This window comes from Sabethes cyaneus, chromosome 3 (genome assembly GCF_943734655.1).
Source record: "Sabethes cyaneus chromosome 3, idSabCyanKW18_F2, whole genome shotgun sequence".
NCBI classification, from domain to species: Eukaryota; Metazoa; Arthropoda; class Insecta; order Diptera; family Culicidae; genus Sabethes; species Sabethes cyaneus.
Window position 1 is genome coordinate 130,316,825 of NC_071355.1, and position 12,858 is coordinate 130,329,682.

The window sequence follows — 12,858 nt, forward strand, 5'->3', positions numbered from 1 at the left end:
CAGGAAATACACCGAAAAATCTAGATAATCCTGAAAAATCAGAAACATTCGTGTCTTGTACACAACCCCTCTGATTTTTTCCTTTGCAGTGCTTTGCTGCTTTGCTCTGCCTACGAATGAGCATCAGTTTTGTTTCATTTTTTTTAGCGTGGCATTACTGAATGCAAAAATTAGCTCTGTTTGAGTTATCAGCAAAACTTCATTCCAATCAAAAATAATCGAGACAAGCTAATTTTCTATTTGAACTGGAAATGCCCGTATCAAAATATGACAAATCAGATAGAATAACAAAGGTTCCTTTCAGCACTAGGTGGATTAAATCTGATTTTTTTCAAAGCCACCAATCAAGAATTCAATCAGTTTATTTTGCTTTTTTCTTACAAATATACACTGAAACAATGACACTCACAGACATTCTTTAACATACATATGCCAGAAATGCAGTATTCATTAGTCTTTGATCTAAATATCTGACATAAAGTAGTGCTTCATCGAGTATAACATGTTATCAATATAACGAGTATTATACGACCTAGTCCTACGTCACCCTTTCGCCCTCTTGGGGCTGTATGCCTTGTAGTTTTTGTCAAGCAAATACTTATATTGGGAGCATTTGATCATTTTCCCCCAAATCACCCTAAATATGAGCTTAGACATTTCTTTTGTATAGTAAATATAATCCATTTGAAACAAAAAATAATTTTGGTCTAAAATCGCAATTTTACGACTATAGTGGAACGATACTTATTATATTTAAAGCGAAATTAATCTTGTTGGCAAGGTGGTTGATACAATTAAAACTTGTTTCGCTGATAGGTAGATGCGGTTTTTATAAACATATTCATGAACATGATTTATTAGTTTCATGCTTACATTTTGGATAACGAGTTTTTGCTCCTTGCTTTCGTTGATGAAAGAATGCATCGACGATGGAAAACTGTCTTCGAAGATTTCTCCTATTGGTTGCAAAGCTTTCGAATGCACTGCTATCGCAATTATTCGTTCGCACCGAATTGTAACTATTTCCAAGCAAGCTCATAAAATTCTTCATGGTTCCTATCCGTTCAATGATTATTAAACACCGCTATCTGATAAATTATAGCCAATGCAAAATGTTTTCAAAATTTGTTTGTAATGGTTAATATCGCACTACACTAACTGAATAGTTAAAGCTATTAACAACTAGTCATCATCTGAGAAACCAGAATGAATATTCGATTCTAACTCGTAGTTCCCTGTGGAAGTCCAAAATGTCAACGCGGTATGCAGCACTCAGGCGAATACTCGTACGTGAAGTTAACTTTACATGCATCAGATAAGTGAAATACGTTACTATTTTCTTCTTTTACATCTTTACATTGATTTCTTTGTGCTTGTAGCGAACGGTTTAGTATACGATAAAATAAAAAAGGTAAATTATACGTTTGACATCTTGACGTGGTTTAAATCATCTGAAAGCAGCAGCTTAGAGAATCAGTAGATTTATACGATTTAAATTATGACGAGCGTCCTGGCAAAGTGCAATGTTTCGGCAGAGGTAGAGATCGAAATAATGAGAATTGAAGAAAATAGATTTGATCAATTGATTACTAAACGAGTGTATTGCTTGGAAAATAATTAGATGTATACCTAGTTGCAAAACAAATTTTTGACATGTGAAGATTATCAACCAACAAATATTATTAAATCAATTTTCCAAGAGAATAAATTGGATTTATGTTCTAGAAGGATTGTTCCGCATAAATACAACCTAGACTGATTATTCAAATTTATTGTCAATAAAAGTGATCATTCATGGTAATTTGTTAACGTTTCGCTCCACATTGACTTGCTTGGAATTGAAACTTTTTTAAAATGCAAGTTAATATTGACAATAAGTTGGATTTAAAGTGATTTTTTAAGCAAATCGGGTAGATGCTTCAGTAATGGAGGGATTATGCTAGGGAATAGTATTTAAAGACAATTAGAATGCTCGATTGACCAGTTTCCAATTGAACTATATGATAATATGATGGTTCCCTGTATATGTCCCTGATGAGAGCGGTAGCGGTGAACTGCTGTTCGCTGATTGGTGGATGAACACCGGAATAGAACGGTTATGTTTGTTTGTTCATGGCTTTTGTGAGAAGCTCGATGAAAATAAAAGGCTGTTTTAAAAATCTAGTTCGTTCACGATCCGAACAAATATATTTACTAGTTTTTGAAAATTGTGTTACAATCGGTATATGACATAATTACAATGATGAGAAGTTACACATTCAATCTAATATCGATGCGCATTTTATTTAGTTATAAAATATACTACACGGCAGCATTTAACCGTTAAAGCGACCGTTTTTTCGGATTTGGTCGAACAATCGTCAACGATATTTTACCATAGCAGGTTTTAAATAATGTACTGCAATCTTCATATGACATATCGACTAAGGATTCGTTGTTTAAACGAGTTACAATGTCACCTCTTTTCAACTTTCCGTCATTTTCGGCGACTCCTGCTGGGAGCTGGAAAATAAATCAAAATTTTAGATTTTAGATATAGTGCATTTTAGAAATTTTAGATATACTCCAAAGTAAAATCGATTGTATGAATCTGAAACATTACATACCGTGAGCGCGCGTAATTCTGCGTAATGGTTTCTAATTCTGCGCACCGCATATTTTCATTAAGAATTGTAACATTTTTAAAAATAATAACTACAGGGTAGATGTACCAATAATAATACCAGTAATGGTGGAAACTCGAAACATATCATTATTTTGGATCCCGACGTGAGATCTTCCTCACTATCAATACTGAGTATTGTAATAAGTATTGATATGTGATAAGTATTGATACTGACTGGGTGTACCACTATTACTGGTACATCAACTCTATGTATTAATAGTTGTGTTAATTAAGTTAAAAATGTATAGGAATTTAGACTTTTTGACAGAAATGTGAAGTGCGCAGAATTAGGAACCATGTGCAGAATTAGGAACCATGCGTAGAATTAGGCGCCCAATAGCATCCCGCAGAAATGAAAACTATTGTGAAATTACCATAAGATTCATGATTTCAGTATATTTCAAAACCAGAATTTTTCGACGGCGGTATCATTTATATTATGGTAGAAACATTAGCATTATATTCATATTCTACACTTCAAAAATATGTATGGAAAATCACTCGTTTTCATATGGTGAATATTCATAACGACCTATTGTTTTGACGTAGGACTACGTCTTTGATTTTTATATTGGGGTACACTTTATAAAAACGAAAAGGGAACATGTTGCGAAAAGTGGTTATGGTTTGCTCGCTTATAACTCAGTCGTACCTCAATAGATTCTAGAGCTATTGGTATCAATTGATTGGATATTTTTCTAAGAATCCATTACAATATAGTAGACCACATGTATCCCCAACAAACTTTTAAATAAATGAAAAAAATGTTAGGCATTGTCGTACTAAAAATTCACGTCCTGGGATTGGTCGGGTCAGAATAAGCAGTGTTGATTTGCCGTACGATTGTATACAGTGTGACACATATATATTCGAACAAAAATCATTTTATGCTTGTAACAGCGTATACAATTAATACAATCAAACTAATACCATGTGTGTGTCATATCCGCATGGAAAATAGCTGTTGAGCTCAATATCAACAGGGAATCTCTTGGTCGAATTTTGAAAATGGATCTGAATGTAAAAACATTCAAAAAACGTAAAATCCATGGATTAACGGAAGCAACAAAACAAAAACGGTAGGAAAGATGCAAACTGCTGCTCTGTCGGCACGGTAATTCCGAAGTGATCTTTTCAGATGAGAAGTGTTTTGGTCTTCAAACCCTGCATCATCATCATCGGCGGTCATGGTATAAGGAGGCATTTCAAACAGAGGGAAACTCCCTCCTGTATTTATTGAAAATGGTGTGAAAGTTAATGCAAAATACTATCTAGAAATGGTCTTAGAACAAAATTTGATGTCTTACGTTCGGGGAATGTATGATGAAGAATATTACTGCTTTCACCAGGATGGAGCTCCTGTCCACACTGCAAATGTTGTGCAGACGTGGTGCAAAGCCATCCTGACGGATTGCATATCGAAAAAGGAATAACCTCAAAGTTCTCCTGATTTGAACCTCTGGATTTTTGTGTATGGGGGCAGCAGAAACTTAAGGATTATAAATATCATAATTTGGATGAATTTAAGTTACCCAAGTAACCATAAGCATTAATTCAAAACCTTATATCTTCTATATAATAAAACCAAGTTGGTTTGTTTGTTTGTAAGGGATAAACTCAAGAACGGCTTGACGGAATTGCATGGTTCTTTTGTTGTGTTTTGATCTGCGTCAGGTTTATACGTAAAAAAGTAATAAAAATTCACGCGAAAAGCTGGAAAATAGTAAAAAACCGATATTTTACTTTTCCCACCATCCATTGTATAGACAATGTTTTAGATTGCTATGATTATTATCGGTGTAAATCAGCCGATCCGCATTCAATATGAAGCAGCGTCGCGACATTGCTGGGCAAACAAACACGTTGATGAAGGTAACTTTGATTGAATGGTGAATTGTGCCGAATTTTCATAGAACATCTGTTCGTTATAACAGTGCTAAACCATTAGTTTGAAATGGTAATCTTTCCAAAATCCTAATGATTATTGCCGAATATTCATTGGAAACATGTGGAAAATGTTAATTTTTCAGTTCTTAGGACTCAACAGTTAAGCCGGCTGTCAATTTGTTTGTTGTAAAAGATACCTCGATAGCTTTAGATAACACCTAATTCCGTTCGCTGTAGTTGATTATCAAAATGATTATATTCAAACGAAATCTTATTCTTGCTAATAAACGATTTTATGAACTTGCAAGATTGGAAAATAATAAACGTTGTATGTGTTATGCGATCTGTTTATCAAATAGCCTTACTGCCTAGAGCTAATTCTTTCACCTCATTTATCAAATTAATGAAACTAACCAAAACTGGAAACTTTCTACGTTAGGTGCGTATCTAATGCATGTTTACAAATGTTTTACACACTAAATTGACTGAATAAAATATACGTAAAGCTATCTGACTGTCAAGTGAACAATATATTTTAAGTACTAAAAAATGTAAATAAAATTTTGTATTGGAAAGGAATATTGGCCGGAATAAATTGGCAGTAAAAAAGCTTTACAATGATGGTAATCCATTAGAATAAATCGTATTTAAATATTATTAATAACTTTTTGTCTTTTTCACTTCTAAATGGGCTTCTTACAAGTGCATAAAGACTCACGGTTTAAAGCAAAGCAAAGGTTTAATATCAAACAGAATTAAAAATCTAATGAATATTGACATCGGATACATATCCCAAATTACACATAAAAATTATTGTAGTACTGTACTGGGCGAATGCACAAAGGCAAATACAAAGCGTTTGAGGGCGGAAATGAAAATATAGTTGGTGGCGAAATGATTCGGTTCTCAAAAAGTTTTGAATATATATTGCATATCGTTAGTCGGTTAACCGCAGAAGACGAAATTAGACGCCATCGAGTTTACTTTTCCAAAAAATAAATTGACCACCAGCACAACTGTTGAGTTTTTCACATGTTTTTAACGGGTATTTGGGAATGAATGTTGTGACTTCGTAAAGATTGCTATTCCCAACAAACATTTTATTTGAATAGTAGATTATTCAACCGTTATATAGCCAATGTTATATTAATAAGCAATTACGTATACAGCATTTGTTAAACGTTTGTTGGGTTTCTAACTAATTGCTAAACGATTGTAGAAAACAGACGTTCTGTGAAAATCCGGCAGTTAATTAACCATTCCATCAAACTTCTCAAAACAAGTACAAAACGTAACCTATACTTTGAATACATCCGCCATTAACAATTTACGTCTTATAATACAATTGGTGGCAGTACGAAGTTTGCCGGGTCAGCTAGTTAAAAATAATTCTGCATCCCTAGCGCCAAAATTTTGCATACCAGCAATCTTAATGCTTATAAAACGTATATTAACATTGTTGATGCATAGAAGCATTAATGTAAATCACCATTAAAGAAAGCAATATATGCGCATATAACGTAACAATATAATGCATTTAGTCAATTGCATTAAGGGGGGACCCTATTCTGGAAATTTTGGATAATAGAATTTTATTTTTTTGCATTTTCGAGAGGCTTCTACCTTCCGAAATGTCACGCCAAAAGGATTTTTTGATATCTAATCTTGTCATTAAGTTACGGCGAAAACTGTGGGGTCACCTCAAGGAAAGTGCATCGCTGTACGAAACTTTGAACGCGTTTTTCTCGAAACCTTGTTTATTCAGCTGGCGGTACGTGTATCTCAGAATCCAGTGGTCCGATTTGGCTGAATTTTTTTTTCAGAATGTACACATGAATTATCTAAATTGTTACGTAGTCGTTTTTTGATATCTCAATTTTTCAATTTTTTATGAGCTCGCAATTGGCGATTTTTGATGATATTTATCTATGCACTATTTGTCAGCATTTTCAAGTAAAATAAAAAATTACTTATAGTTTTTAAAGTATTAAAGTTTGACTGTTTACTCATTGGACAATAAAGCAACGACTGTCCTAAGCTTGTACAAGAACTGAAATAGCATGAAAAAACCGCATTACTTCTCATTTTGCATGTGTATTTGACAGTTTTTATGTTTATGGCACTGTTAACAAATGGTTTTCATTTGTACGCAAAAGTTTTCCGATGAAAATTTATGTAATGGTATTAATTTTTTGTTTTAATACAACAATTTCGAGAAAAAGAGTCCTATTGTAAATGAAAGCTACTCCAGATTTGTTTAAACTATTTGTACTTGTACCTTATCTGAGAAATTTTATTATCCTGTATTTGATTTGGTGTTAAAATTTTTTTTATATAACGTTGAAAATATTTTGTTTTCTAGATTTTCGCCAACAATGACGAGCTAGTTTTTCATATTTTTTGAGAGCTAAAAATTTTTAAATTTTATTTCTTTTGTAAATAAAGGTTCGAAGATGAATCGAAGATGAATGGTGCATTTTTTCAACCGTAAGGAAACGGATATTCGCAGTTTTTCAGATTATTATCTTGCTAACAAATTTGTTTCGAGTAACCAGGAGAGAAACAAACATAGATTCCCTTGTAAAAAACAGTTCTTGCCATTAGGCCGCAGGAAATAGAAGAATAGGAAAGAGTATGCTTCGGGGGAACCGTAAAGAGAGAAAAATTTGCGGAAAAGCAACAGAAATGAAGGAGAAGAGCATTGAAGTTTAGAAGGGAAAAATAACATCCCTTAAGAAATATATTGATAATTAGTAACATGTTAACTAATTGCTGATTATTTTTAATGAGTATATCTTAAAATGTAGTCATTCTCAATAGTAAGCTATCAAATTAACTTTGAGGTCGGTGCAATATATTGCATGTCCAACCATTGGACAATAAGTGTCCAACTATAGGACAATACGGTTTCAGAACTGTTCAACGATTGGGCATTCAAACGTTGTCAAAAAATCGCGTATTTTTCCACGAAAAGCTTATTTATTTCATGAAAATGGCCATGTAATGTGAACATATTTTGTATCTGATTCAGATTTTTGTGTTTCTGTCTATTTGTAATTATTTGTTTAGCAAATATCGTTAAAACTCAAAACTCAGAGGCTTAGCTGTGCGATCATTGGCAAATTACCATATGGGTCATTCCACGTCAAGTGACCGAGAAAAAGTACAAACTTGTAATCGACCTTCTTGGATTTTCACCAAACTCGGCCAGATTGTTCGTTTTGGTTCAAGAAGCAAAAATCCCAAGTTTAGTGCCGATTGGATTTTCCCTCGATTTTTGGGAACCTCTCCTTTTATTAGAAAAAGCATCATTTTCGTCAAATTCGCTTATTTTCTTTTGCTTATATCTTCGTAAATTTTCAATTTAGAAAAACACTCTGTTCTGCATTTTCATGGGAAATCATCTGAGGAATCTGAAAAAAATATTAGTTTTTTGCGGCAGCGCTGCCAAATACTTTTATTTTTGATCTGAAAACTAAATTTGTATTTTTCTCTCAATGAGTACATTTTGATCTCAAAAATTTCAACACCATCGTGTTCCTCAGACTTTTTTACATAAGAATCACTCAAAACCATGAGGTGTTCCATCCCGTTCTCGAGAAACAAATAATTCCTAATTTTTCAAGTAAAATTCCTAGCAATAAGCAAATAACAAAACAAAGCAAAATTATTCTGGTTTAATCTAAAGTAACAATGCGCTGTTGTGAGAGCACATATACAGTATATAATACAACTAAAGTTTGTTTTTGAGCGTCTTAGTAGAATACGAAAATTGAGTGAACGAAAAGTCAAACAATTCCTAGATTCTCATGCTTTCAACCATGTGAGATGGCTAGCAGCAGAGGTGACACAATGTCAACTGTGCAACAATAGGTACTATTCACTTGCGCAAAGCAAAATGCAAAAAAAAATCAATGCCTAATTGCCACACACACACACGCGCACACACACAAACGCGCGCGCGCGCACGGATATTGCTCAATTCGTCGAACCTTAATCGATTAGTATATGTGACTCGGCCCTCTGCGCCTTGGATCAACTTCGTGTTATTCGACCAACTTTTCAATTTTTTTTATAGTAGGGTAAGGGATCTAGTTTTTCGACCCTGTGCTAGTTTTCGCACTACTGCTGAAAAATTCACCTAATCAGTTTCTATAACGTAATTTTGTACAATTTTCGGAGGGAACGGTAGGAAAAAGACTTTCTTTTACCGTTCCCTCCGAAAATTGTAAAAAATACCGTTATAGCAACTGACGTAGATGGGTCCGCTACTACTCTCTACTTAACACATCGTAGAATCATCGTTTCAAAAAAAAATATTAATATATGCCTGACAGCATTTCAAGGTCATGACTAAAATCACCAGTGTGGTCAATGGGAATTGTTTGTTTCAAAACGCTATATCTCGAGAACGGGACGGAACACCTCGTGGTTTTGAGTGATTCTTATGTAAAAAAGTCTAAGGAATACGAAGGTGTTGAAATTTTTGAGATCAAATTGTACTCATTAAGAGAAAAATACAAATTTAGTTTTCAGATCAAAAATAAAAGTATTTGGAAACACTGCCGCAAAAAACTAATATTTTGTCGGATTCCTCAGATGATTTCCCATGAAAATGTAGAACAGAGTTTTTTTCTAAATTGAATATTTACGAAGATATAAGCAAAAGAAAATAAGCGAATTTGACGAAAATGGTGCTTTTTCTAATAAAAGGGAAGGTTCCCAAAAATCGAGGGAAAGTCCAATCGGCACCAAACTTGGGATTTTTGCTTCTTGACCCAAAAAGAACAATCTGGTCGAGTTTGGTGAAAATCCGAGAAGGTCGATCACAGGTGACTCGGGCACTTGACGTGGAATGACCCATATGTAAAGAAAAGTAAGCTTTTAATCATAGTTCTGTATGCATATACAATGTTGTCGAAGGACTAAGGTTTAGTGCTTACTGGTTACTTGGGTAGTTATCAACAAGATATGGGATGACATTCCGATGGAAGTAGTGCGTGCCGCATGTAACGACTTCAAAAAGCGTTCAAAGCGTGTTATCCAGGCAAAAGGCGATACAATAGAGTAATGAATGTTTGTTGCGTTCTGTATCTATGGGTAAACAACTTCAAAAACTAAGATTCAAAATAAAGCCTTTATTTACAAAAATATATGAGTCATATATCGGTAGGATCGAAAAGTACTTTCTTTTTCATGGTTGTCATTTAAGGGGGCATAGTACTTTTTCAACTTAAAAAAATTGAAATTTTTTTTATTGATTATTTCGAAAGATTAACATTTTGACCATATGTGTTTCAAGTCATTTCAATGAATTCCAAAAATTGACAAACTTACAGCTATTTGTACCGCGCATGTCTGGAGCGATTACACGGCGAATAAAAAGTTCAACGTCGTTTTTCTCGAAACCAGGTTTTAAAAGTCGGTACCATAAATATCTCAAGAACGGCTCAAGCAATTCTCATGATTCTTTTTTTGTTTTAAAGCCAACAAAATTATCTAGTGTTTGACCCATCCTTTTTTTGATATTACTATTTTTGTATTTTTTTAGAAATGTTTGAAGTCAATTTTTTCCACTAAAAACCTTACTTTTATATTTGAATGTTCGCCATTTTGTTATGCGTTCGAATTTTAAAAAAAGGATGGGTCAAACACGAGATAATTTAATATACTTTCATGTCGTTTTGGAATTTTTCAATTTGGATAAGACCCCCAGCGCCAATCCATGGTACCGCAAATCATGTTTTTTTCGAACGATCATGTTCAAGGAGCCGTAGGGGAGAGGGGAAGAGGTTCACATATGCAAACAAAATTGTAAATATTAGTATAAAGTGCAATGTTTGGAATGCAAAAAACCCGAATCGATTCGCTTTTCGCGTTATCGAGAATAAAATATTTGAAATTAGGCAAAAAATATGGTGTAAAAAGTACTATGCCCCCTTAAAACAGTTTCTACAGTTTGCCTGCGTGCGCTATGCCTACACGCGCCACTGTGACGAAATCCCATTCAATCCCATACTGAGTACAGAGAAGCACAAAGCTAAACAAGAACTGGCCGCAGTCTACAATCGGGGGTTTGTTCAACCACTGTCGTTGGAAATAACTTATGCCGGATTGACATGACTGCATCATTTTCATTTTTTTATGCCTTCTTCATCACCTAACAGTAGCGGTAATAGTCTTCTTGCAAATTGGAGAGTCATCCAAGCCGTCGCGAATTGTCGCGAAACGACTGTTATGAATCGACTGTTGCACGAAAATTATAATCGGAAAGATTTTATATCTACTAAGGAACTTATCACATTTATTAAACCAAGAAGCCAAAGACTGATCTTATGAGTGAATATTAGGCTTGTTCGGTCACTTGGAAATGTGATTGGTTAATTAAGGGGGGAATCCGGGGTAAGTGGGAATGGAGCTTATAACTCGTTCAAACCTCATTTTCTCCAACTGAACCTTTCTACAAATTAAAGATACAACTCGAACGCATACATTAAAAACATAGATTAATAATTGACATAGACATAATTGGCATTCCTGACACCAAAATCGAACTTTAAATTTTAGCTTAATTTTCAATTCGCGTTGTGAGTTTGACGCATCTTTCCATGAATGATATTTTGGTCGCTGGCTTCCGTAAAAGTACGTGTTTTCTGACCGTAGCACAATAGTCGGAAAATTTCGAATTTTGGCCAAAATTATTTTTTAGTTTCAAATTGATTCTAGATTATATTTGTTACAAAAGAAATGATTTGTACTTATAAGAACTCATATTAAATATTTACTTGACAAAAAAAAATTTTTTTCTCGCGGGGATTCTCCCATTCTCTCATTGAAACTCTTTTCAGGTACTAAATAAATTTAGTAACAAAGATAATCAAATTTGTTGAAAGAGTACCTAAAATTTTAAGGACTTACTAAAAATATGACAATTTTAAAATTATTTTTTTTCGGAAAACGCAAGTTATAGCAAACTTTTTATTTATGTTTTGATACAACATACTTTGAGCTTTCAGACGCACTGTAAGAAACTGCGGCGACAAGAGGCGACAAGATTGAAGTTTATGAGAATTTCATTTTTATTAAAAGTAGCCTATGGCGCACCTCATTGAGTTTAAATTTGTTTTCATTTCATTTTTTAATACGCTAAGATATCAGCTTTAAAATGATATATAACAATAATATTTACATCCGCGATAACTATTCAATTTTTAGACTTTTTTTAAAATGACTTATTTTCAAACTTTTGAAATGGGCAACTTTGACGGCTTATTTCTATATGATATTTTTTTCTATCAAAATTTAATTCGCGAATCATAAAAATATAGACAATTTACTACAAAACCGCGTTTAAACATGTACTAAAATGTGAAATTTTACATTTGGCAATTTTGGCCGCTACTTTATATGGAGCCCTTCTTATGTGCGTAGGTAAACATAATTAGTGTATTAACAGGTTTCACACGAAAACTGGTTGTATTACTTGACAAACGGCTTTAAATACAGGGTGTTAGGTTCCCTATCTGGGATATTTTTACCACAGATAGAGGAACCCTAGACAAGAAAAAAACTCTATGAAACATGGGGTCGCAAATTGCTGGTTACAGAAATATGAGCATTTTACTGTTTTTTTACGTTTTTGCACATTATCTAATTTATGTTGAAAATGAACGTACTAATTTGTGTTTATTTTATGTTAAATGGAAAGTTGAGAAGATTTTCTGTTAGATCGTGTATAAATATTACAGAAAAACATGAAACAAAAACACTTTTCAAGAAAAAACTTCTCATGGTATCTCATTTATCACAGGTTTTTTACAATTATCTAGTAAAGTAGCTCGTGAACCTAGTCTTTCATAAATTTATAAAGAACGGCCATTGATTCATCTACATTTATCTCTTTTACACTATTCTTCTATCTCCATTAATTTGAGAGATATTTCAGATTTAATCTGAATGCTGTTGAATGCAGTTTAATTTTTAATTAATTTTAATGTTGAACACACCGTGAAACTTCGACGTCCCTTGCCGTACTTGCTCGATCGTACATTGCACATAGCGGCGCATTATGTCTCTATGGAGACAAACACACAGAGTCAACAAACGCAACTCATCAACATTATTTTCTCGAACCAACCATAGGTGTTCACGTGGTGATATCAGTAAAGTCTGCGTCATCAGTTCTGTTGGCACTGGGTTCTAATCCCAAAGTTTTGTTATTAATCACTTTTTTTTTAATTACAATCAATAAAGCTTGTGATTAATGGATGTTTGCTTCATGCGATCCCAAGTGGTTACGTGGAGGT

The 12,858-nt window shown here is 33.7% G+C and overlaps 1 protein-coding gene across 1 annotated transcript in view; it reads right to left on the minus strand.

Moving 5' to 3' along the window:
- Window positions 1-2,225: 2,225 nt before the first annotated feature.
- The window catches only part of LOC128740138 (inactivation-no-after-potential D protein), a 348,822-nt gene continuing 338,189 nt past the window's right edge, over window positions 2,226-12,858 (minus strand). Inside the window, exon 13 of the mRNA XM_053835653.1 lies at window positions 2,226-2,502. Within this exon, the coding sequence (XP_053691628.1) occupies window positions 2,323-2,502 (180 nt within the window). The 3' untranslated portion in view covers window positions 2,226-2,322. The remainder of the gene's footprint in view (window positions 2,503-12,858) is intronic.